Source organism: Miscanthus floridulus, chromosome 4 (genome assembly GCF_019320115.1).
Source record: "Miscanthus floridulus cultivar M001 chromosome 4, ASM1932011v1, whole genome shotgun sequence".
Taxonomy (NCBI): domain Eukaryota; kingdom Viridiplantae; phylum Streptophyta; class Magnoliopsida; order Poales; family Poaceae; genus Miscanthus; species Miscanthus floridulus.
Genome location: NC_089583.1, coordinates 118,016,261 through 118,043,582, shown reverse-complemented (window position 1 = coordinate 118,043,582; position 27,322 = coordinate 118,016,261). Strand labels below are relative to the sequence as shown.

General features: G+C 41.9%; 1 protein-coding gene across 1 annotated transcript; it reads left to right on the top strand.

Moving 5' to 3' along the window:
• The first annotated feature begins 1,215 nt into the window (after positions 1 to 1,215).
• Positions 1,216 to 27,114, top strand: LOC136550495 (uncharacterized). Its single transcript, XM_066542083.1, is given in 36 exon segments — positions 1,216 to 1,539; positions 2,328 to 3,055; positions 3,128 to 3,256; positions 3,351 to 3,436; positions 4,189 to 4,297; positions 4,811 to 4,906; positions 5,069 to 5,131; positions 5,212 to 5,271; positions 5,825 to 5,893; positions 6,296 to 6,377; positions 6,476 to 6,528; positions 6,633 to 6,695; positions 6,770 to 7,999; positions 8,317 to 9,288; positions 9,367 to 9,702; positions 9,838 to 10,096; positions 10,405 to 10,627; positions 11,963 to 12,335; positions 15,911 to 16,060; positions 16,146 to 16,367; positions 16,453 to 16,674; positions 16,765 to 17,421; positions 17,812 to 18,075; positions 18,187 to 18,543; positions 18,815 to 19,218; positions 19,292 to 19,721; positions 19,835 to 21,136; positions 21,219 to 21,479; positions 21,567 to 21,857; positions 21,951 to 22,421; positions 22,847 to 23,278; positions 24,851 to 25,129; positions 25,256 to 25,658; positions 25,736 to 25,884; positions 26,226 to 26,432; positions 26,738 to 27,114. Coding segments are annotated over 36 exon segments (11,616 nt in total). The 5' UTR covers positions 1,216 to 1,475; the 3' UTR covers positions 26,858 to 27,114.
• Positions 27,115 to 27,322: the final 208 nt, after the last annotated feature.

The window sequence follows — 27,322 nt, the reverse complement described above, 5'->3', positions numbered from 1 at the left end:
CAATTTTTTTGAAGGAAACTAAGTCCCATTTTATTCCATATTTGTACAGTATAAATCCACTAGGTGCCAATGTGATAGTTATAACTTATATCCTTCTATTGACCGAAAGGTGAACTAAATGATTGTTTAACATATTTAATCACGTTAAAATTGATTCTGTTTAGATGATTCTTGATAGTTTAAGCGGTTTTAAACGAATCAAATGTTTAATTGACCGTCTTGAGTCCAAACTCCACAACCGTTTAGGCAAACAAAGCTACAATAACAAAACAATTAACAATAACAATGGTAAGTCTCTGAAAAAACTATACTAAAGCTATAACAATGCTATAATAGATATTTAAAACCAAACTTATTTCTAACTAAACAACAAGTATTTTCTTTTTTAGTCTTGCATAAAAAAGGCAAAGACTTAGCGCTGCACGCCCCGAGGCCTCACACGCCCCCCTCCCTCTCTTTCCTCGGCGACCGGCGAGCTCCTCCTCGATGACCTCCTCCCGGTGCCCACGCCCCACCACCTCCCCACGCCCGCGCCGAGCTCCTCCCCGTCCCTACCTGCGCCGGCCATGGCGAATCCGACGAGGTAGTCCTCCTCCTCTTTTCTGGATCTTTGAGTTAGGGTTCCGGCGAGCTCTCTGCTCATCCTCTCCAACTCCGGTGGGCTTAGAAAGGGAGGGTTTGGGGGAGGGGAGAGGAAGGCTGGTCAGACAATGCAGATGGTCGGAGGGCGGTTAGGGGCTGTGGCGGCAGTGGAGGCGGTCAGACCAGGTCGGGGCGGGGGAGTTCCAGTGAGGGCGAGCTCCGGCGAGTGGGAGTGAAGGCGGTCGCCGCGGCACGCTAGGGCTTGGCGGGAGGGGGCAGCAGCGGGGCGAGTGTCACCAGTGACGAAGAAGACACAGTCGAGGAGGAAGAAAGGGGCTGCGCGAGGAAGGAGTGATTGCACGAGGTTGACGACGGCCGCGCGGTGTGCGTTAGCCACGTCCTGTAAAAAAACGACACCTTCAGCCCAAAACGTCCCTCGGATCAGCAGCAGCCCAGCCACCGGACCCGTGCAGATTCAGCCAGTCACGGGCCCACGGCGTCACGCACCCAAACGCCCGTGGTGGAGTTGACCCGACTCAACCCAACCCACACTGGCAGTCTCCACTCCCCACGCACAAGCTGAACCGCCCTTGCAGGCTTGCAGCGACCGAGCGCTCCTCGGCTCCTCGGGCCCAGCGCCCTCGTCTTCATCCGAGTCCGTCCCCGTCTCTCCCCTCACCCCAAACCCTCGGCTCGCGAGAGAGACCCCAACACGGGGGAGCCATTTGCGTCGGGGGAACCGAGCCTGCGCCTCCCGCCACCGCCCCCGCACACCTCCGTTCGGCCCTACGCTCCTCCGCCAGCTCGCGGAGCCCTTCCGGCGCCGATCTCCAAAACCCTAAGCCCTGGCGCGGTAGGGTTGGAGCCGGACGCGCACGGGCGGGGCGCCCGCCATGGCGCCCATCAACAGAGGCTACATGGAGCAGCACTCGCAGCGGCTCCTCGAGCCCGACCTCCGTGCGTCCCGTATCCCCTCCCCTGTCCCGATTTCCTTCCCATTGCGTTTTTTTGTTTGTTCTCGGCGTCAGCTTCTCCGGTGAATTCCCAGCTGTCTGATTTCCTTCCCATTGGGGTTTGTTTGAGCTCTTGAGAATTTTCTGTCGTTTGATTTGATGAGAAGGACATTAGATGCTTCTCGCTGTTTCCTCTTGTTACTATATCGCACAGTATTTAATTTCTGTCTGAATTTCACACCGGTGGAAGGACTGCATCCAGGCATCTCTGTCCACTGACGTTGTGTTTTTCCGCGGCTGGTGCTTTTTCCTTAACTGATGCCTGCAACTTCTTGCTTCCTATTTGCACTGAATTTCAAATCCAGCTAGCTACTTCCATTCACCTTTTCGAAGACATCTACTGTTGAATCCATTTAAATTGCGTAGCCTTCAACGTTATATTTCAAGCACAACTTTTTTCGCCCACCCAATTTTGCATTTTTGAAGGAATTTTCCTGGCTTGCAGGCTCTGTTCTGTAGCGGGGCGACTTATGGAGTGTACCTGCTATTCTTTATGTTATCCGGGAAGGCGGGAATGAGCATACTTTTTATGCAGCAGTGTTCTGGCACCCCCTCCCCTTTCGAGCTCACTGCCTTACTCCCGCACTTTGTTTTGTGAATTTTGCATAAACAATAAACCTCGTCTACCTCGCCTTGCAAAATAATCACTCACTCACAATCTTTGCTTCCCAAACCATAATGCTTTATCTAGCTGAATGGTCTGATCTGATCGTTTGCTCTAATACTCTGCAGCTGTGCAAGTCCGACTGCAGCTTGCCATGGAAGTTCGGGACAGCCTGGAGATGACACACACTCCAGACTACCTCAACTTTCTTCGCTGCTACTTCAGAGCCTTCTCAGCAATTCTCACCACTTACACCAAGCCACAGGCCACAGAGAATGCTGAGCACAAGCTACGGAATGTTGTGACCGAGATACTCAACCGCCTTCCACTCAGCGAGGTGCTCAGACCATTTGTGCAGGATTTGCTGAAGCTTTCTCTCCGTGTGCTGACACAGGACAATGAGGACAATGCTCTCCTTGCCATCCGAATTGTGTTTGACCTCCTCCGTAACTTCCGCCCTACTGTCGAGGCGGAGGTGCAGCCATTTCTTGACTTTGTGGTTAACATATACCATAAATTTCCCACAACTGTTAGCTACTTCTTCGAAAATCCCAACACAAGTGCCAGTATGGCTGCCTCCATGCCCATGCAGCATTTGGACCCCACTGCTGATGCTCCAGTCACGATGCAAGTGCCTGGTGGTGGTCAACTCAACCCGAGCACACGGTCCTTCAAGATAGTCACAGAGAGCCCTCTTGTTGTGATGTTTCTCTTCCAGTTGTATGCAAAGCTTGTGCAGACAAATATCCCGCACTTGTTGCCACTCATGGTGGCGGCCATCTCTATCAAGGGCCCCGACAAGGTGCCACCACACCTTAAGACACCCTTCAATGATTTAAAGGGTGCACAGGTCAAGGTAGGTCTTCAGATTTTGTTTTTGGTTGCCTTTTCTTTCAAGTTCATGATGGATTGATGATTTTTCTTGCAGACCTTGTCATTCCTGACGTACCTCCTGAAGAGCAATGCAGATTACATAAAGTCATATGAGGAAAGCATATGCAAGAGCATTGTGAACTTGCTTGTTACATGTCCTCCTGATTCTGTCTCCATTAGAAAGGCAAGATTTGACCTGGTGCTTTGTTGAAATCATCTAACTATATGAGTGTTACTTTGGAAATGCTAATATCTTTATCTCTTACACTGAATTTCAGGAGCTATTAGTTGGTCTGAAACAAGTTCTAAACACCGAGTACAAGCGAGGGTTGTTCCCCTTGATTGACACACTTCTTGATGAAAGGTAAATCATTTTTCTTTTGCCAGCAATCATGTGATCAAGCTTTTCTAGTTTATTTTCAAATGTGCTATTTCTGAGATCTCATTCAGATTAAGTTTGATATGGCCACATCTTGATTTCCTGATACCGTGTACTTATTTTGTGATGTGTAATTGATAAACTACTTTGCAAAATGCTTCATTTTGACCTGTGATCAACTCATTTCATCCCCTTTCCCCTTCTTTTCATTGGGTTTCGATATTTTTTAGTTACTTTTGGTAGGCTGAATAATCCTAAGATAAAGAACGCCTAGAAAAGTTAATAAGGTTTTCTCCGTTGATCTAATGGGTATTACAAAGATGAACAACACATGATAATGAACCAGGTCTATTTTTTGCCTGAAATATGACGAGTCCAATTTTCACCATCAACAATGAAATAAGTTGGCTTTCACACAATTAAAACCTGTTCAAATAACCCCCATACTTAAAACCACTTGTGTGACGATTCAAGGGGAGTAAATGAACTTGTTTAAAAACACAGCCTTTCCCTGATTTGTATCTATTTGAAATCAATCTGTTTTAGTTGTAGTTTTCAAAAACTTAATGGAATTATAATTAGCAAAAGAATTTATCCCTTCATGAGGCTCTGTCTTATCGTTTCCTTATGATAGTTATGTATCATTTCCCTTTACTGGTCTTGTAGCATTTATTATTCTACATGTATTAACTCTTAGTTTCTAGTCATGTCTGACACCTTACTTTTGGTGTTGTCAGGGTTTTGATAGGCACAGGTCGAGTTTGCATCGAAACTTTAAGACCTCTTGCTTACACCCTTCTTGCTGAATTGGTGCATTATGTTCGAGAAGATATTTCTCTTCCACAGGTTAAACTTGTCTCTTGTATCATTTATATTGCTTACAGATTTGGGGTAGCATTCTAGTTGTTGAATTTGCATGTACAGCTGTCACTTTTGTGTCCCCCTTCCCCTCCCCATATACCCAAACACATCCTATGGGAATTTTAGGATAGATGCATCACTTAACCTCGGCAAGCGAAGCTGTTATCTGATTTCTTCATTGCAGACACCAGACCATATCCAAATAGTATTATGGTTGAGACATGTATTAGGCATCTGATTTATTAGTAAAGCTAGGTGCCTTGTCAGATCTCCGTCTGTTGTTGAGCTACTATATGACTTTCATGGATACGATATGAGCTACTATATGACTTTCATGGATACAATATTATGCGACTAATTAGTCACTTCAATGATGCTGTGATCCTTAGAAGATAAATCTCTCTTTAAAGGCATACATAGTTCCACTTTGTCAGTATTATTTATGCCTTGGTGTTGATCATGTTGCTGCTGAACTAATGTAACTTTAACTTATTGCAGTTGTCACGGATCATCTATTTGTTCTCTCGGAATATGCATGATTCTTCTTTAACCCTTATAATTCATACAACATCTGCCCGCTTGATGCTGAACCTGGTATATTTGCTATTCTGAAATTCTTTATTAGTGAAAGTAGGATTAATTCATTTAGGTGCAGCTTATCAGTATATGAGTATGAAATCATCAAATATATATCTGTAAAACTAGGCGCTAGTGTTACATAAATCAGTACTAGTAAGTCCCTACCTTTTGCTTTAGGTTGAGCCCATATATCAAAAAGGTGTTGACCAGCAAAGCATGGATGAAGCACGGGGTTTATTGGTAAGAAGTGACTTCCATAATAGTATGTCAGTAATTTTACTTTTTCCTAATCAACTATACTTATTACTTGAAATGATCAGGGGCGCATATTGGATGCATTCGTTGGGAAGTTCAGGACGTTGAAGCGAACAATCCCTCAGGTATACAACATGTTTTGTGATTCTTTCAGTCGATTAGGTTTTAAAACCTTTGCCTAATTTATCAGCTGAGGACATCGAAACATGGGCGCATGCGTTAGATGCTGCTACACTGCAGAATCTAATTTCAAAAATTACTGGTTGAAGAAATGTGGATTGAAAACATATAGAGAAACGGTTATGTTGCAACTATAATACTCATTATAAGCTCAAGGAAATTGAATACTCTCTCCGTCCCTTTATAACTGTCGTTCTCACTTCCCGAGAAGTCAAATGTACTTAACTTTGACCAAATATATAATAAACTTATTTGAAGATATAAATGTTGCTAATATTTTATACATACCTAGTCAAAGTTAAGAAAGTTTGACCAGCACGAATATCATAGCGACACCTAAAAAGGGACAAAGGGAGTATGTAATAATCTTGCAATGAAGGGGCACATTATTGCCCTGTGCTCCTTAGGTCCTTCACTCCCAATCCCCACAGAAACATCAGTACTATCTCCTTACGTTTTCTTGCTGATATGGTCCACCTTACTCCTCTCACTATATAGTTACTTGAAGAAGGCGAGGAAGGGAAGGAACAACCGAATCTGAGAATGAAGCTTGAAGTCCCATTACAGGTATGTACTATGTGAATGTTTCTTTCATGGAGGTAGCAATACCATTCTTTTTTTTTTCTGTTTTCTAACTGCACTCCTCTTTCTTTAGAAAATCACAAAATTATGATTGAATTGATTTTTTTGACCTTATATAGCTGTCTAGATCAAATTTCTCCAGAGATAAAGGCACCGCAACTTATAAATAGCCTTGGTAGGTTATGAAAACCATAGCTAGTTTCTTAGTCATGGGCAGATAGATGATTTTTTTTAAGCTTTGCGTGTTAACAAAATGTGTGAGGTGTTTAGTTGCATCCTACTTATAAAATGAATGTTTTTTTCTGAGATAGGTTAAATCTGATACAAATTGAAATTGTTTTTTTGACTGATGATTCAATGGCCTTTCCTTTTTGGCCAACTTTACAGACTCTGCTGAATTTGCAACAACCTTTGGAATATACTAAGGAAATCAACGATTACAAAAGTCTGATAAAGACTCTTGCTGTGGGTACGTATTAATTTTTGTAAAATTTCTGCCCTGTTCCATGTCTTTCAGCATCTTATTTCAGTTATTGCCTAAACTATTTCATACTGACCTCATACAAGGAATGAAGACAATAATATGGAGCATAACCCATGCTCACTGGCCACGCCCCCAGGTATTATAAACCTCCCAAATATGTCGATATTTTTTGGCAGTTCTGATATTATACTTGAGCTCTAATTAACCCTTTGATGCTGACATTTCTATTTTGGTGAACAGCAACAAAATCAACAGTCTTCTAATTTGTCAGTTCAACCCTTCAGGGGGCTGAGGGAGGATGAGGTCCACCACCTTGAATCTTTCTTCCTCTTTATTTGATCTAACTGTTGCTAATCAGTTTTAATTATCTATTCTAGGTGCGGAAGACATCTGGTGTTCTGAAGTCTGGTGTTCACTGTCTGGCTCTGTTTAAGGAAAAAGACGATGATAGGGAAATTCTGCAATCATTTTCTCAGATGTTGGCTATAATGGAAGCTCGCGATATTATGGATATGTTCTCCTTTTGCATGCCCGACCTCTTTGATTCTATGATAACCAACAACCAGCTGTTGCACATATTTTCGACCCTTTTGCAAGCTCCCAAGGTTCTGTGGCCTTTCACAGATGTATTAATTAATTTCCTTGTTAGCTCAAAGCTTGAAGCCCTGAAGCAGCCAGATTCACCTGCAGCAAAGCTTGTTTTGCAACTTTTCCGGTTCTTGTTCATTGCTGCAGCCAAAGCTCCAGAAAGCTGTGAACGCAAACTTCAGCCACACGTGCCGGTTATAATGGAAGTCTGCATGAAGAGTGTCACTGAAGTTGAGAAACCCCTAGGTTACATGCACCTTCTTCGTAACATGTTTCGTGCATTGAACAGTGCTAAATTTGATTCATTGATGCGTGATCTTATACCATCTCTGCAACCCTGCCTCAATATGTTACTCTCCATGCTTGATGGGCCGATAAGTGAAGATATGCGGGACTTGATTTTGGAGCTTTGCCTGATTTTACCTGCCCGCTTGAGTTCTTTATTACCCCACATACCTTGTCTAATGAAGCCTCTTGTTCTTGCTCTAAAAGGTAGTGATGACCTTGTGAGCTTAGCTCTACGCACACTCGAGTTTTGGATTGATAGTCTGAACCCTGATTTTTTGGAACCTAGCATGGCAAATTTAATGTCAGAAGTCATTCTTGCTTTATGGTCTCATTTAAGGCCTCCTCCTTACACATGGGGCACAAAGTCTTTGGAACTGTTAGGGAAGCTGGGGGGCCGAAATAGGCGATTTTTGCGGGAGCCTCTTGCACTTGAATGCAAGGAAAATCCGGAACATGGATTACGCTTAGTTCTGACTTTTGAGCCCGCGACACCTTTTTTGGTTCCTCTGGACAGATGCATACACCAAGCTGTTGGTGCAGTTATGCAAGGCAATGGTATGGAAGCTTTCTACAGGAAGCAGGCTCTTCAGTTCATTCGGGTGTGCCTGGATTCTTTGTTAAATCTGAGGGAAAATGTACCTGGCGAGGGTGTGAGCCCTGGTGTTCTTGGTACATTGCTAATCTCTTCCCTGGAGCCCTCAAGACGTCGCAATGATGCTTCAGATATGAAGGTTGGTAGAAGTGATCGACAATTAATGTTCTTTACATTAATTTTTACTGTAGTTTACTAACTCTTATCACAAATTGGAAGTTTGCCCTAAGTCAAACTTTTTATCTTTGACTGTTAATATAAAGTTTGTATGTAGATTGACAACACAAGATTGGCCTTACTAAAGAACATTGCTTTGCTTTGCATCAATTCTTGTAATCTTGTCTGAGCAAAATGAACTCATAGATTGTTGAACTTACAGTTTTCTTTCTGGTGTTCTTGTGCTTTAGTTATCTTACCAACACCTTGGTTTTTTTTTTCACTTTGGTTTATTTATAGGGAGATTTAGGTGTGAAGACAAAAACACAACTACTGGCTGAGAAATCTGTTTTCAAGACTCTTCTTGTAGCTATCATTGCAGCTAATGCTGACACCAGTCTTCATGATGAGAAAGATGATTATGTTGTAGATATATGCCGGCATTTTGCTATGCTTTTCCATGTTGATTCACCATCCTCCAGTCAATCTGGATTTATGCATCCTATTGGTTCTTCACTCCCATCTAGCATCAACATGGGATCAAGATCAAGATGCAACACTTCATCTAATCTCCGGGAGCTGGACCCTTTGATATTTTTGGATGCTTTAGTTGAAGTGCTATCCAGTGAAAATCGCCAACATGCAAAAGCTGCCCTATCTGCTTTGAATATTTTTGCTGAGACATTAATCTTTCTTGCACGGATGAAACACACTGGTATGCTAAGGGGTGGTCCTAGCACCCCTATGCTAGTCTCCAGTCCATCTTTAAATCCAGTATATTCACCTCCCCCAAGTGTGCGGGTTGCTGTATTTGAGGAATTGTTACCTCGGCTATTGCATTGTTGCTACAGTAGCACATGGCAAGCTCAGATGGGTGGTGTAATGGGTCTCGGAGCATTGGTCGGTAAAGTGTCTGTGGATACCCTCTGCATCTTTCAGGTCAGAGTCGTGCGTGGTCTTCTTTTTGTTCTTAAGAGGTTACCAGTGCATGCAAACAAAGAGCAGGAGGAGACAAATCATGTCCTAACACAAGTTCTTAGGGTAGTAAACAATGCCGATGAAGCAAACAGTGAACCTCAACGGCAAAGTTTTCAGGGAGTTGTTGAGTTCCTTGCACAGGAGTTGTTTAACCCAAACGCTTCAATGGTTGTGAGAAAGAACGTGCAGGCTTGCTTATCACTGCTTGCAAGCAGAACTGGCAGTGAGGTCTATTTGCCATTGCTTCAGCCTCTGATTTCACGATCTCTTCGTTCGAAGAATATTGAGCAACAGGTACGTTAGATTCTTAGTTCTGAATTATTCAAACATGAAGTCCTTACCATTGACTGATTTTCCTCCCTTTTATGACAGGTGGGCACTGTTACTGCTTTGAACTTTTGTCTTGCACTCAGACCACCTCTTCTAAAGCTATCTCCTGAGCTTGTCAATTTTTTGCAAGAAGCACTGCAAATTGCCGAGGCTGATGAAACAGTGTGGGTCACCAGGATGATGAATGCAAAAGTAATTCTCACATGGAACAAACTCAGAACTGCATGTATTGAACTACTTTGTACTGCAATGGCATGGGGAGATCTAAAAGCTCAAAATCATACTGAATTGCGAGCAAAGATTATTTCTATGTTTTTCAAATCTCTAACATGCAGAACGACAGAGATTGTCAATGTTGCTAAGGAGGGACTTCGTCAGGTACTCTTTTAGCTGTACCACTTTGTATATTGACATGAAAATTTAATCGTTTTATTATCTTTTTACTTGGTTTCTGTACTTTGTTCTCACTATTCCGATCTTCTCATGTTCTAACTGATAACTTCATTTCTGTAGGTTGTTCAGCAGCAAAGGATGCCAAAGGATCTTCTACAGAGCAGCTTAAGGCCCATTCTAGTAAACTTAGCAAACACAAAGAGCCTTACCATGCCATTGCTACAGGGGTTGGCTCGTCTGCTTGAATTGCTATCAAACTGGTTTAATGTCACTTTAGGTGCCAAGCTATTGGATCACTTGAAAAAATGGCTGGAGCCAGAAAAGCTTGCCCAGACTCAAAAATCTTGGAAGGCTGGAGATGAACCAAAAATAGCAGCAGGTCTGCATTTCTTATATTGCTCTGCTGGCTTTACTTTTTTCATCAACATGAGTCTCAAAATAAATGCACATACCTGGAGCAAGCTATATGTTGGATTACTTATTACTTATTTATGGTTGTTGAATTACACTAGATTTGTGGAGTAGATGATTCTGGTCTGCTTTTACAAACAATCATTACAAAACTACCAATCTCTTAACAAGATTGAAATTGACTACTTTGACCTTTTCTTGTAACTAACCTTGTCCTGTGTGCTCGAGTTGGAGTTATTCTTGTCTCTTGTCTGATTTTACTTTCTTTTTGGGCAGCTATGATCGAGCTGTTTCACCTTCTTCCCCCGGCAGCAAGCAAATTCTTGGATGACCTTGTTACCTTGGTAATTGATCTGGAAAGGGCACTTCCTGAAGATCAGTTTTACAGTGAGATCAACAGCCCATATCGTGCTCCACTTGCTAAATTTTTGAATCATTATGCTGTGGATGCTGTTGACTATTTTCTTGCTCGATTAAGCCATCCAAAGTATTTCAGGAGGTAAACACTTGGCAAATTCAACTCTTCTTTTGATGTTGCACATATATTCTTCCCTATTTATCTGAAAACACTTTTGTTTTTTATGTGAGCATTCTTTTGCTAAATGCTTTAGTTTTTTTTTCCTGTTCATTGATGTCATACCAAACTTGACAAGTTCAATTGTTTGAGCTGGCCTTATTCCAAAGAATTCTCGGGTTATGCTGCCTGCATATATTTTGACATGCACCTTGTTGCTACCGCTTTTCTCTGCTATCGTGCTTATTTCTCGTTTTCCTTGATCCTTGTTCAATTTTTAGTTTGAACACCTGTGTTGTAATGAAGATGGATAAACAAATTGAATGGTTGTTGCATAGCATTAAATTGTCGATCTGATTTGTATTGTGTGTCCTCATTTTCATTCTTTGGTTGTGTACTATACAACAACAACAACAACAACAACAAAGCCTTTAAGTCCCAAACAAATTGGGGTAGGCTAGAGTTGAAACCCAGCAGAAGCAATCAAGGTTCAGGCATGTGAATAACTGTTTTCCAAGCACTCCTATCTAAGGCTAAGTCTTTGGGCATATTCCATCCTTTCAAGTCTCCTTTTATTGCCTCTACCCAAGTCAACTTCGGTCTTCCTCTGCCTCTCTTCATGTTACTATCCTGGCTTAGGATTCCACTACTCACCGGTGCCTCTTTGGTTGTGTAGAAAAAAAAAAACACCTTACTGTTCTGGTTTACAAGCATTTTATTTGATTACGTGAATAGCCTTTTGTTTTGTAGAAGATGATGCACTACCTATTCCTATGTGACAAAAGGGTACCACAGAAGCTAAAAGGCAAGTTTTATAGGACGACGATTAGACCTGCTATGTTGTATGGTGCAGAATGTTGGCCTACGAAAAGACGACATGTTCAACAGATAAGTGTCGCGGAAATGCGTATGTTGCGTTGGATTTGCGGTCATACAAGAAGGGATCGAGTTCGGAACGATGATATACGTGATAGATTAGGGGTAGCACCAATTGAAGAAAAGCTTGTCCGACACCGGTTGAGATGGTTTGGACATGTCCAACGGAGACCTCCAGAGGCACCGGTGCGTAGTAGAATCCTAAGCCAGGATAGTAACGTGAAGAGAGGCAGAGGAAGACCGAAGTTGACTTGGGTAGAGGCAATAAAAGGAGACTTGAAAGGATGGAATATACCCAAAGACTTAGCCTTAGATAGGAGTGCTTGGAAAACAGCTATTCACGTGCCTGAACCTTGATTGCTTCTGCTGGGTTTCAACTCTAGCCTACCCCAACTTGTTTGGGACTTAAAGGCTTTGTTGTTGTTGTATTTCTTGAAAATTCAGGTTTATGTACATAGTCTGCTCGGATACTGGGGACCTAAGGGACGAACTTGCAAGGTCACCTCAGAAAATACTTGCAAGTGCCTTTTCACAGTTTTACTCTCAAACTGAAGCATCTGCTGCTCAATTATCTTCTGTAAAGGATGAAGCCCTTACTGGGGCTATATCTGAGAGTTTTACAGTACAATCTTCATCCAACATGGTTACTACTTCTGAGAGTTACTTTAATGGATTAGAGCTTGTCTCAGCCCTTGTGAAATTGATGCCAGAGTGGCTCCGTAACAACCGGGTTGTCTTGGACACCTTGCTACTTGCTTGGAAATCACCTGCAAGACTTGCGAGGTTGCAGAACGAGCAGGATTTGAGTTTACCCCAGGTAGCCATAAAAATTGCTATATTAGTTTGTACAGTGCTCGGAAGCTGACATATCGGACTTATGCTTTACTAATTTAATACTAATATCAATTGTCTGTCTTCCGCTGTCAAATCTCTTCTGTCTGTTTCGAGGTTTATTTATTTTTTATTTCAATTTTCATAAATTGTTCAAGTTACTCAAGATGTCTTTCTTTATGTTTATTTTTAGTGCTGGCTTCGTAAAACGAGAGTTATGCTTTATCTTCAAAAAATAGCGGATTGACCTTAAATTCTTAATAAGTAACAAGCTGCTTAGGTAGTTGGAATGTAGGGTCACTTACAGGTAAGTTAAGAGAATTAGTTGATACCGCGACTAGGAGGCGTGTAAATATATTATGCGTTCAAGAGACTAAATGGAAGGGTCAGAAGGCGAAGGAGGTGGACAATACAGGTTTCAAGCTTTGGTACACAGGGACAGTTGCGAATAGAAATGGAGTAGGAGTTTTGATTGATAAGAGCCTCAAGAATGGTGTGGTGGGAGTGAGAAGGCAAGGAGATAGGATTATCTTAGTCAAGCTTGTCGTTGGTGATATGGTCTTGAACGTAATTAGTGCGTATGCCCCCCAAGTAGGCCTCGACGAGAGTGCTAAGAGACAGTTCTGGGAAGACTTAGATGGTCTGGTTAGAGCTATACCTAGTAGTGAGAAGCTTTTTATAGGAGGAGATCTTAATGGACATGTAGGTACTACAAGCGCAGGTTTCGAGGCAGTTCATGGAGGTTTTGGGTATGGTAGTAGGAATCAGGAGGGGGAGGAAGTTCTGGACTTCGCGGTAGCTTTTGACTTGATGATAGCCAACACTTTCTTTAGAAAGAGAGAATCTCATCTAGTGACCTTCAGTAGCGGACAACACTGTAGCCAGATTGACTTTGTCCTCGCAAGAAGAAAGGACAAACGAGCATGCTTGGATTGCAAGGTGATACCAGGGGAGTGTGTTGTTTCTCAACATAAGCTTTTGGTGGCAGATTTTCGTTTTCAGGTGCGTGCCCGTAGGGATAAACAAGCTAAGATTGAAAGAACAAAGTGGTGGAAACTGAAAGGGGAGACATCAGAGGTATTTAGGGAAAGGGTTATCAAAGAGGGCTCTTGGAAGGAAGAAGACGACATAAACAATATGTGGGACAAGATGGCAACCAACATTCGGAAGGTAGCCTCAGAGGTGTGTGGAGTAACCAAAGGAAGGGGACGCGAGGCTAAAGATACTTGGTGGTGGAACGAGGAAGTCCAAAGGGCTATTAAGGAGAAGAAAGAATGCTATAGACGCTTGTACCATGACAGGAGTGTGGACAACATAGAGAAGTACAAGGTGGCAAAGAAGACTGCAAAGCGAGCTGTAAGTGTGGCAAAGGGTAGAGCGTACGAGGATCTTTACCAACATTTGAGTACGAAGGAAGGAGAGAAGGACATTTATAGGATGGCTAGGGTTCGTGAGAGAAAGACACGGGACTTCAACCAAGTTAAGTGCATTAAGGATGAAAGAGAGCATCTCTTGGTAAAGGAGGATGAGATCCGACATCGATGGCAAGAGTATTTTGACAAATTGTTCAATGGTGAGAATATGGACACAACCTTTCAGTTGGATGACTCTTTTGATGACACCAATAGGCGCTTTGTGCGGAGAATCCAAGAATCTGAGATCAGAGAGGCGTTGAAAAGGATGAAAGGAGGTAAGGCGATGGGACCGGATGGTATCCCAATCGAGGTGTGGAGATGCCTCGGGGACATAGCTGTAGTATGGTTAACCAAGCTGTTCAACCATATTTTTCGATCGAACAAGATGCCTGATGAGTGGAGGAGAAGTATATTGGTACCGATCTACAAGAATAAAGGAGATATTCAAAGTTGTACAAATTACCGGGGAATTAAGTTAATGAGCCATACTATGAAGCTATGGGAGAGAGTTATCGAGCATCGCTTAAGAGCAATAACGCGGGTCTCTATGAACCAATTTGGTTTCATGCCCGGAAGGTCAACCATGGAAGCCATTTTCTTAATAAGACAAGTTATGGAGCGGTATAGGGAGAAGAAGAAGGACCTACATATGGTTTTTATTGACTTGGAGAAGGCTTATGATAAAATACCAAGGAATGTTATGTGGTGGCCTTTGGACAAACATAAAGTCCCAACGAAGTACGTCGGGCTCATTAAGGACATGTACAGCAATGTTGTGTCTAGAGTTCGAACAAGCGATGGAGACACGGATGACTTCCCGATTAAGATAGGACTACATCAAGGGTCAGCTTTGAGCCCTTATTTGTTTGCTTTAGTGATGGATGAGGTCACAAGGGACATACAAGGGGACATCCCTTGGTGTATGCTTTTCGCGGACGATGTAGTGCTAGTTGATGAAAGCCGGACAGGAGTGAATCAGAAACTGGAGTTATGGCGGGAGACCTTGGAGTCCAAAGGTTTTAGACTTAGTAGAACTAAAACTGAGTATATGAGATGTGACTTCGGCACTACTACTCGGGAGGAGGAAGATGTTAGTTTGGAAGGTCAAGTAGTGCCTAGGAAGGATACCTTTCGATATTTAGGATCAATGCTACAGAGGGACGGGGATATTGATGAAGATGTTAGCCATAGAATCAAAGCAGGGTGGATGAAGTGGCGGCAAGCGTCTGGTGTCCTATGTGACAAAAGGGTACCACAGAAGCTAAAAGGCAAGTTTTATAGGACGGCGATTAGACCTGCTATGTTGTATGGTGCAGAATGTTGGCCTACGAAAAGACGACATATTCAACAGCTAAGTGTCGCGGAAATGCGTATGTTGCGTTGGATTTGCGGTCATACAAGAAGGGATCGAGTTCGGAACGATGATATACGTGAGAGATTAGGGGTAGCACCAATTGAAGAAAAGCTTGTCCAACACCGGTTGAGATGGTTTGGACATGTGCAACGGAGACCTCCAGATGCACCGGTGCGTAGTGGAATCCTAAGTCAGGATAGTAACGTGAAGAGAGGCCGAGGAAGACCGAAGTTGACTTGGGTAGAGGCAATAAAAGGAGACTTGAAAGGATGGAATATACCCAAAGACTTAGCCTTAGATAGGAGTGCTTGGAAGACAGCTATTCACGTGCCTGAACCTTGATTGCTTCTGTTGGGTTTCAACTCTAGCCTACCCCAACTTGTTTGGGACTTAAAGGCTTTGTTGTTGTTGTTGTTGTTGTTGTTGTAACAAGCTGCTTAGGAATGAAATCTATTATATGTAACAGCTAAATAAAATGCTTTACAATTTGTTTCTATCATATGGAATTTACTTATATCGAAAGGATTATGTATCATTTGTAATTTAGTCCTTGTGTATGCAAAAGCCTAATACTCTGGCAATTGACTCCTGCATATTCGATATGTGCAAAAGCCTAATACTCTGGCAATTGACGCCTGCATGTTCGATATGTGTCCTTCACTGTTCACTCCTTTGAAGTTGGTTTTATTTAATTGCTATCATGGAAGTTTAGTGCTTTCATGCCAATATCTGCACTTGATTCCTTCAACATTCTAGTGCTTTTGGGTTTTGATGATCTTGCTTTCTTAACAGGTGATGGAAAGCAAGAGGCTTATCAAATGCTTCCTGAATTACTTAAGACACGATCGCACTGAAGTTGGTGCACTCTTTGATATGCTATCAATATTCTTGTACCGGAGTCGTATAGATTACAGCTTTCTTAAGGAATTTTATGTCATAGAGGTAATGCCATTTCTTGTTTCTAAATCATGAGGATTTTTGTGTGTATTTATTGATTTCCTATCTCATCTTTACATGTTCATTTTAGGTTGCCGAAGGATACTCCCCAAATTTGAAGAAAACTATTCTTAACCACTTTCTGAACATTTTCCAGTCAAAACAATATGGGCAAGATCATTTAGTTGTTACCATGCAGATTCTTATACTTCCAATGCTAGCTCATTCTTTTCAAAATGGACAAAGTTGGGAAGTTGTTGATCCTACTATAATTAAAGCTATTGTCGAGAAGCTTATTGATCCTCCAGAAGAGGTAACGATATGAATCCTGGCTGCAGCCAAATTATCTTCACTCTTAACACGTGGATGATGAATATTCATTTTCTTCATTTCTCTAGGTCAGCGCTGAATATGATGAACCATTGAGGATAGAACTTCTTCAGCTAGCTACACTACTTTTGAAGTATCTACAGACTGATCTTGTTCACCATCGAAAGGAACTCATAAAGTTTGGTTGGAAGCATCTCAAGCGTGAAGATAACTCCAGCAAACAGTGGGCCTTTGTGAGTGTTTGTCATTTCTTAGAGGCCTATCAAGCTCCTGAAAATATTATTTTACAGGTAATGTGACATAAATTTCTCTTACATTGATGTTGCATCCTTATCATTTTCTTATATCCAGCTAAAAATGTGCGATATCATTTTTCTCAGGTCTTCATTGCTCTGCTACGGACATGCCAACCAGAAAACAAGCTGCTGGTGAAGCAAGCTCTCGATATCCTCATGCCTGCCCTACCTAGGAGACTTCCTCCTGAAAAAAAAGATAGCCGCATGCCGATATGGATCAGATGCACCAAGAAAGTCCTTGTAGAGGAAGGGCATTCAATTCCAAACATGATTCACATATTCCAGCTTGTTGTTCGCCATGCGGAGCTCTTCTATAGTTGCAGAGCCCACTTTGTTCCTCAGATGGTCAACTCTCTTAGCCGCCTTGGATTACCATACAACACAACAGCGGAAAATAGAAGGCTTGCAATTGAACTTGCTGGGTTGGTAGTGGCATGGGAAAGACAGAGGCAAAGTGAGATGAAAGTGGCGCAGGAAAATGAGAGTCTGAATCAATTAGGTGACATGCTTAATCCTTCTGTTATTGGTGGTGATCCAAAACGGTCCTCTGATGTTCCGTCGTTTGCTGATGATTTGAGTAAGAGGGTGAAAATTGAGCCTGGCTTGCAACCTCTTTGTGTAATGTCTCCGGGTGGGGCATCTATACCTAATATTGAGACACCTGGATCTTCAGGGCAACCTGATGAGGAGTATAAACCTAATGCAGCAATGGAGGAGATGATCATTACCTTCCTTATCAGGGTGATTATCGTTTACCTTTTGTCCTGTAAATACATGCTGAACTGCATCCGTAGATTCCCCCTATTAACCATCTAGCTGAGAGGATTCTTTTGTTGTGTATTACGAACTTACGATGCTTGCTTGCTTTTGTGGTATATGTGATATATTCCAACTTGTGCTTGAGAAATTTTAGCATATTTCATTTATGGATAAAGGCATTTGTGTTCAATTGTCCATCAGTCTCATCTGAGTATTGGTCACATAGTGATGGCGTGAAACTACTTTCCACAGCTTTGCTACTATGTTCCACAATCAGCATATGCACAGTTATAGTTTTAGCATTAAAATTGTTTTTTGTTTCTTGCATTGGAGTTGCATATATATTAATAAATTTGTTCATTTGGAGAACAGGTATCTCTTGTGATTGAGCCTAAGGATAAGGAGTCTAGCTCAATGTACAAGCAAGCTCTTGATCTACTGACTCAAGCTCTGGAAGTCTGGCCAAATGCCAATGTTAAATTCAATTATCTGGAGAAATTACTTGGGAATCTGTCACCCACTCCTCAGTCCAAGGACCCTGCGACAGCCCTCGCACAAGGCCTTGATGTTATGAACAAAGTCTTGGAGAAACAACCCCGTCTCTTCATCCGAAATAACATCAATCATATTTCTCAAGTAATTCCAGATTATCCTTGTTCTCTCGACATGGTCTTTGTTGTAATTTATGTTTTCATTGATCAGGACATTCTCATGCTTTGCTTTTGTTTTATGGGTCATTTTGGTTAGATACTGGATCCTTGCTTCGGCAACAAAATGCTGGATGCTGGAAAGTCACTTTGTTCCTTGCTCAAGATGGTGTTCAGTGTTTTTCCTCTTGAAGCAGCAACAACGTCACAAGATATAAAGTTGTTGCATCAAAGGGTTCAAGAACTCATTCACAAGAATCTTGCTGCTGTTACAACCCAACAGATAGCACTTGAGCCCAACAGTGCTAACTCAATCATTAGCTTTTCACTGTTCGTCCTCAATGCACTTGCAGAAGTACAGAAGAATTTCATTGACCCGTTCATTGGCTTGCTTTTCCGTGTACTGCAACGTCATGCACGTGACATGGGATCTTCTGCTGGCGGCCATATCCGACAAGTATGTTAAGTGTATTAATGTCTACTCGCAAACAATCTGGATTTCTCTTATATTCCACTTACTTTTTTTTTTTTTGCAAAGCCTTTAGCTAACCTGAGTACTATTGATTGCTTTTTAGTTATTGAACACTTATTGCACACTATCTTGTCCCATGGTTTTTCTTTTTGGCCTCTTTTGCATGAAAATGTCTCTGAAATTTTGTTTAATCTTGTCTATAAGCTCTGTGTTCTGTTACCATTTCAAGGTGCCATTGACTTTTTTATAATTCCAGGGACAGAGGCCTGAACTGGATTCATCAGTTAACTCACGCCCTACCATAGATTCTACTGTCATATCTAACATGAAGACTGTCTTAAAACTTATTAGTGAGAGGGTGACGTCCTCTTCTGACCACAGAAAATCTATGGGCCAAATACTTCAAGCTCTTCTTTCAGAGAAAGGCACTGATTCCAGCATTCTTCTGTGCATACTAGACATGATAAAAACTTGGATTGAGGAGGATTGTAGGCTTGCTTCATCAACTGGTTCTGTTGGTTCACTTAACTCAAAGGAAATACTAACTTATCTTCAGAAGTTATCATTAGTTGACAGAAAAAGCTTCCCTCCAGCTGCACAAGAAGAATGGGATGCAAAATACTTGCAGCTTCTTTATTCACTTTGTGCAGATTCAACCAAGTAAGGATATCTCTACAAAGCAAGCCTTTTTAGTCTTCTGTAATCTTTTCTTTAATGGTTTCTATTCCTGCAGGTATCCATTGGCTTTTCGGCAAGAATTTTTCCATAAGATTGAGAGACAGTATATGCTTGGACTTAGAGCTAAAGATCCAGAAATGAGGAAGCGATTCGTCAAGCTTTACCATGATACAGTGGGAAAAACATTATTTTCTAGATTGCAATTTATAATACAGGTACAGGATTGGGAAGCAGTGAGTGATGTTTTCTGGTTGAAGCAAGGCCTTGATCTCATTTTGGCAATATTAGTAGAAAATGAACCAATTACACTCGCAGCAAATTCTGCTCGAGTACCAGCGCTTATGATAGCAGGGCCTGTTCCAGATCGCATCACCATGCCACAGCAGGTTCCTGATGCTCAGGAAAGCATGGACGGTACAGCACTATCGTTTGACTCTCTTGTCGCAAGGCATGCTCAGTTCTTAAATGATGCGAACAAGCTTGTGGTAATTTCTTGCGCTCTGAACAATGTGGTGCCCACGATACCTGTGTGGCTGCCTATTGTACATTTTAAATATTTTTGTTAGATCTGAATGTTTGTTGTTCTGAAATCATGTAGGTGGCAGATATCATGGCTCCATTGAAGGAACTTGCATTTGCTGATCCCAATGTTGCATATCATTTGTGGGTGCTTGTTTTCCCAATTGTTTGGGTCACCTTACATAAAGAGGAACAAGTTGCCCTAGCTAAGCCAATAATTGCGCTTCTATCGAAAGATTACCACAAGAGGCAGCAGGGTTGCAGACCTAACGTTGCCCAGGCACTTCTTGAAGGTCTTCATTTGAGCCATCCTCAACCACGCATGCCTAGTGAGCTTATCAAATATATTGGAAAAACTTGCAATGTGTGGTATACTGCAATTGCCTTACTCGAGAGTCATATGGTGCTTATGAATGAGGCTAAGTGCTCCGAGTCATTGGCTGAGTTATACAGACTTCTTAATGAAGATGACACGAGGTGTGGATTATGGAAGAGAAAATCAATCACTGCAGAAACAAGAGCTGGTCTTTCACTTGTCCAGCATGGTTACTGGCAACAGGCACAAAATCTATTTAACCAGGCTATGAATAAAGCTACTCAGGGAACATACAATAACACCGTTCCAAAGGCTGAAATGTGTCTTTGGGAAGAACAGTGGTTATCCTGTGCGTCTCAGTTAGGCCAGTGGGAAGTCTTAGCTGATTATGGAAAAGGGGTGGAGAATCATGAAATTCTTTTAGACTGCCTCTGGAAGGTTCCTGACTCGGCATATATGAAGGATAATGTAATTTCCAAAGCTCAGGTAGAAGAGACACCAAAGTTACGCCTTATTCAAGCATTTTTCACTCTCCATGACAAAGGTACTAATGGTGTTAGCGAAGCAGAGAACCTCATCAGCAAAGGTGTTGAACTCGCACTAGAACAGTGGTGGCAGTTGCCTGAAATGTCTGTACAGTCGCGAATGCCTCTGCTGCAGCAGTTTCAGCAGTTGGTTGAAGTAAAAGAATCATCCAAAATACTGCTTGACATCGCAAATGGTAACAAACCAGCTTCAGCAAGCTCTGGTGCCAATTCCAACCCAAATAACTCATTTGCTGATCTCAAGGATATTCTTGAAACTTGGAGACTTCGTACACCCAATGAATGGGATAATATGACTGTTTGGTATGATCTGCTCCAATGGAGGAATGAGATGTACAATTCAGTAATAGATGCATTCAAGGACTTTGGTCAAACAAATCCTCAGCTTCATCATCTTGGCTACCGAGACAAGGCTTGGAATGTGAATAAGCTCGCGCACATAGCTCGCAAGCAAGGTCTTCCTGAAGTTTGTGTAACTATACTTGACAAGATGTATGGTCATGCTACTATGGAAGTTCAGGTCTGTCCCTACCATCACCACGATAGTACTTCATATTGCAGTATATTTTTATTTCGTTAGTTCACTATTGCTCTGGTTGCAGGAAGCATTTGTGAAGATATGTGAACAAGCTAAGGCTTACTTAGAAATGAAAGGTGAACTAGTCAGTGGTCTTAACTTAATCAATAATACCAATTTGAAATTTTTCCCTGTGAAGAACAAAGCAGAAATATTTCGTCTCAGAGGTGATTTCCTGCTAAAAATGAACGAATGCGATCCTGCAAATCAGTCTTATTCGAATGCTATAACTCTTTTTAAGCATTTGCCCAAAGGATGGATTAGCTGGGGAAATTACTGTGATATGGTATGCTGACCATCCTTTTATGTCGTCAATAGTAACCCTTCAAATTTCCACATTTGTTGACCTTAAGTTTGATTGTTCTCTTTGCAGGTTTTTAAAGAAACAAAAGATGAGGTTTGACTTGAGTACGCAGTCAGTTGTTTTTTCCAGGGCATCAAATATGGAGTTTCAAACTCAAGGAGCCATCTAGCTCGAATTCTCTACCTTCTTAGCTTTGATGGACAAAATGAACCCGTTGGAAGGGCTTTGGATAAATATCTTGGGCAGCTGCCTCATTGGGTTTGGCTTTCATGGATACCTCAGTTGTTGTTGTCATTACAGAGAAGTGAAGCCCAGCACTGTAAATTGGTTTTGCTGAAGATAGCTCAAGTTTACCCACAGGTATAATCATTGTCAGCTGTGTTATTTGTATTTCTTGTAAAAATAGCATATTCCCTTTTTTTGCATGTACATATCTGAGACATGCTGTTACAGGCATTGTATTATTGGCTTCGTACATACTTGATGGAACGCCGTGATGTTGCTACTAAAACTGAAATGGGAAGAAACATGTTGGCTCAGCAGCGCATGCAGCAAGCTATGATGGCAAACAATGCGGCCAATAACTTACCTGACGGGAGTGCAAGGGCGTCTAATCATGCAGGTGGTAACATGACTTCTGACAACCAGTCTCATCAAGCTTCCCAATCAGTTGGTGCTGCAGGTTCTCATGATGGTGGTAATGTCCAAGGACAAGATCCGGACACATCTACTGCTGAAGGTGGCACAAATACTAGCCATGATCAAGGTCAACAGAGTTCTACAGGTGCTGAGGGCTCACAAGTTCCGCTAAGGCGTAATAGCGGACATGGGTGGGTAACTTCTGCAGCAAGTGCATTTGATGCTGCAAAAGACATAATGGAAGCTCTTAGAAGCAAACATACTAATCTAGCCAATGAGCTTGAGGTAAGAAATAATGACATTATGTTCTCTGAACTCATGTTAATGAGGATAACTGGATAAGCATTAGTTTATTTATTTTGCTACAATTTTTTTTTGGTTTTCTTTTACGGTATTAGGCTGGGTGCTTGGTAATACTGAATTTCAAGGCTGATTTGTTTGCCTGTCTAGGAAAAACATAACAGAGTGGATAAGATTCTTACAGTACAAGCTATTTGTCTTAGTTTAGTTATACAATTAGTTTAGCAAAACCATGAAGCATTTAGAAAGGGCAGAGGGTGATGAATGGTTAATGCATAGAATAACCAATTTAGAAAGACAGAAAGTGGTGAATATGTACTTGTGATTATAGAAGCTCATGAATTTTCCAAGAGTAATTTCATTATATGTGCTGATTGGTGGTTATCTAATGTTGTTTATTGCTGGTTCAGCTTTTACTGTCAGAAATTGGATCACGATTCGTTACTCTGCCTGAGGAAAGGCTTCTTGCTGTGGTTAATGCTGTACTTCATCGCTGCTACAAGTACCCAACTGCAACCACTGGCGAGGTTCCACACTCTCTCAAGAAGGAACTCTCTGGTGTATGTAGAGCTTGCTTCTCACAAGATGCTGTTAACAAGCATGTTGATTTTGTGAAGGAGTACAAGCAAGATTTTGAACGTGATCTTGACCCAGAGAGTGCTACTACTTTTCCTGCAACCCTTGCTGAACTTACAGAGAGATTGAAACACTGGAAGAACATTCTTCAGAGTAATGTAGAGGATCGGTTCCCAGCAGTATTAAAGCTAGAGGAAGAAAGTAAAACACTTCGGGATTTTCATGTTGTTGATATTGAACTCCCAGGGCAGTACTTCACAGATCAGGTTGGTTGCATTTTTACTCCGTAGTAAACATATCACTTGCAGGCAGTGCATAATCAAATGGATACTTCAGTACATTGTTTTCAATGTAACATTGTTCTACAACAACAACAACAACATAGCCTTTCAGTCCCAAGCAAGTTGGGGTAGGCTAGAGTTAAAACCCACCAAGAGCCCCAAGTCACGGTTCAGGCACTTCAATAGCTGCTTTCCAAGTACTTCTATTCAAACATAGATCTCTAGGTATATCTCAAGCTTTCAAATATCTTTTTATTGCCTCCCCCCATGTCAATTTCGGTCTTCCTCTACCTCTCCTCATATTATTAGCTTGACTTAGGACTCCACAATGCACTGGTGTCTCTGGAGGTCTCTTTTGGACATGGCCAAACCACCTCAACCGATTTTGGACAAGCTTTTCTTCAATTGGTGCTACCTCTAGGCGATCACGTATATCATCGTTCCGAACTCGGTCCATTCTTGTGTGACCGCAAATCCATCGCAACATACGCATTTCTGCAACACTCAGTTGTTGAACATGTCGAATCTTTGTAGGCCAACATTCTGCTTCATACAACATAGCCGGTTTAATCGCCGTTGTATAGAACTTGCCTTTTAGCTTTTGTGGTACTCTCTTGTCACAGAGAATGCCAGAAGCTTGTCGCCACTTGATCCACCCTGCTTTGATTCTATGGCTAATGTCCGCATCAATATCTCCATCCCTCTGTAGCATCGATCCCACCGAAAGGTATCCTTCTTAGGCACTACCACCTTCCAAACTCACATCTCCCTCCTCCTGTACAACTCCGCCAAAATCGCATCTCATGTATTCGGTTTTAGTTCTGCTCAATCTAAAACCTTTAGACTCAAGGGTCTGCCGACATAACTCTAGTTTCCTATTTACTCCCGCCTAGCTTTCGTCCACTAACACTATATCATCAGCGAACAACATACACCAAGGGATATCCCCTTGTATGCTCCTGGTAACCTCATTCATTACCAAGGCAAAGAGATACGGGCTTAAGGCTGACCCTTGATGAAGTCCAATTTTAATCGGGAAGTAATCTGTGTTACCATCGTTTGTTCGAACACTAGTCACAACATTGTTGTACATGTCCTTGATGAGGGTCATGTACTTTGATGGGACTTTATGTTTGTCCAAAGACCACCACATAACATTTCTTGGTATCTTGTCATAAGCCTTCTCCAAGTCAATGAAAACCAAGTGGAGGTCCTTCTGCTCTCTAAACCGCTCCATAACCTGTCTTATTAAGAAGATTGCTTCTGTGGTTGACCTTGCGGGCATGAAACCAAATTGGTTTGTTGATATCTGCGTCGTTCCTCGCAGGCGCTGCTCGATGACTCTCTCCCATAACTTCATAGTGTGGCTCATCAACTTAATTCCCCGATAATTAGTACAACTTTGGATATCTCCCTTGTTCTTGTAGATTGGTACCAATATGCTTCTTCTCCACTCCTCAGGCATCTTGTTCGATCGAAAGATATTGTTGAACATTGTTCTATTATGTGAAAATGCCACCAGCCTTTCTATGTTCTTATACTATCTATCTGCTGTAGGAAATCGCGCCTGACTACACTGTTAAGTTGGACAGAGTCGGACCTGACATTCCAATTGTCCGGAGGCATGGCAGTAGCTTTCGACGGTTGACACTCATTGGTTCTGATGGTTCACAGCGCCATTTTATTGTTCAAACATCACTGACTCCGAATGCTCGGAGTGATGAAAGGATGCTGCAGCTATTCTGTGTGCTAAATAAAATGTTTGACAAGCACAAAGAATCTAGGCGGCGGCATCTCACTATCCATACTCCTATAATTATTCCTGTTTGGTCCCAGGTGAAATATTCTTTTTCCCCCATCTTTTACATAGTACTGCGGCAATAATTTATTATTGTGAACTTTTTTGCTTCCAAGTACCTAGTACATGGAGTTCTTGACGTGACACCATTTTTTTCTTTTTAGGTACGGATGGTTGAGGATGATTTAATGTATAGCACTTTTCTTGAGGTGTATGAAATTAACTGTGCACGGCATAATAGAGAAGCTGACTCGCCTATTACAATTTTCAAAGAGCAGCTTAATCAAGCCGTTTCAGGGCAGCTCTCTCCTGAAGCAGTTGTGGAGCTACGTCTGCAAGCATACAATGAGATTACAAAAAATATCGTTAATGATAATATCTTCTCCCAATATATGCACAAGATTCTGCCAACTGGCAACTACCTCTGGACCTTCAAGAAACGATTTGCAATCCAAGTGGCCCTCTCCTGCTTCATGTCGTATATGCTGCAGATTGGTGGCAGGGCTCCTAACAAAATTCTGTTTGCTAAAAATACTGGGAAGATCTTCCAGACTGACTTCCATCCAGGTATTATTCATGACAGTAATCGATATTTCTGAATACACCCCAAGGAAGATTCTGATTGTTCATTTATTCCTTTGTAGCTTATGATCCAAATGGAATGATCGAGTTCAACGAGCTTGTTCCATTTAGGCTGACACGCAACCTGCAAGCTTTCTTCTCTAATTTTGGTGTTGAAGGTCTCATTGTGTCTGCCATGTGTTCTGCTGCCCAGTCAGTGGTTTCTCCTAAAGTGAGCATTCACACTCAGCATGCTTTTACATTTCGACATCAATAAATGGTTATTGTACGGTAGCCCAAGACGGTTAATTAGGAATTATTTACCATGCTTTCATGGGGAGAGTCAGTGTATGCCACTGAATGATTTCCTTGTCTCACATTTGGGCTTGGACTCACCTTGTGAACAGCAAACAGGATTTCCAATTCCAATGTCATAAAAGTAATTTATCCCTATTTATTGTGGTTGTAGTGGACCTTGCATATTTTTTGTTTGATATGATTTTATGTTGATGTTTGCCCCCATGTACTTTCTTAGCTTGGAAATTCTGATTGGATTGTTTTCTTGTGTTTCAGCAAAGCCAGCACATTTGGCATCATTTGGCTATGTTTTTCCGTGATGAACTGTTATCTTGGTCATGGAGACGGCCTCTAGGCATTCCATCAGTCCCTGTCGCTGCTGGAATGATCAACCCATCGGATTTCCAACAGAAGGTGGTAAACAATGTGGATCATGTCATCAATCGTATCAAGTCAATATCACCACATTATCTGGCTGAGGAGGTGTGCTATTTCTTGTCTCTTGATTTGTGCCTTTCCAGATGAGATTATATATACTATGATACTTCTGATTGCCTTGTACAAAATAGAGAATAAAAAATGTTTTTGTGGGAGTATCAATATGGCAAAAGGGTCAGGTTATTTGGATGTAGTTCTAGTTTGGTATTTGGACATGGCTACATGGTTTTGAGATTATCAACTATTGTTACTAGTATCCGGGGCTTTGGTGTTTTGCCAATGATAACTCAGGTGCATATCGTTGATGCAAATGCTGCATCTGACTGACGATTCATCTCCTGTTGTACCAGGAGGAGAATGCAACCGAGCCACCGCAGTCGGTACAAAGAGGCGTCACTGAGCTGGTGGAAGCGGCGTTGTCGTCGAGGAACCTGTGCATGATGGATCCGACATGGCACCCATGGTTTTGAAGGCATCCAGCACCTTTCTGATGATTGTAGCCTGACCAAACAGCCGGCGTGTGCCTAGTACCTGGTAGTCTTCTCGTAGATACATACTGTACATATTTCCTTGCCCGGCAACGCTGGTTGAGACTAGAAACTCCTTGTGTTATTTATGTAGATAAAGCAAGGGCTCCATCCTGCCCTGTGTTCGCTACTTCGCTGCTGTATTGGCGTAGCTTATCTTAATCTAATCTAAGGTTAATTAAAGAGAGATTGATCTAGCATTATTACTTGCCTTCTGTTACGGATGCGAAGATAAAAATTGCTTCAAAAAAAGAAGAAGATAAAATCGTTTGGCAAGCAGGTTGAGGTTTGAAGTGACGTGCAGGTCGGGTCTTGAGTCTAGACGGGTTAATCTATATACCCCGTGTTATTATACTGAACGGTCGGTCGTGGGTGGGTGTTGCGCTTGCACGGTTTTTTGACGTGCGG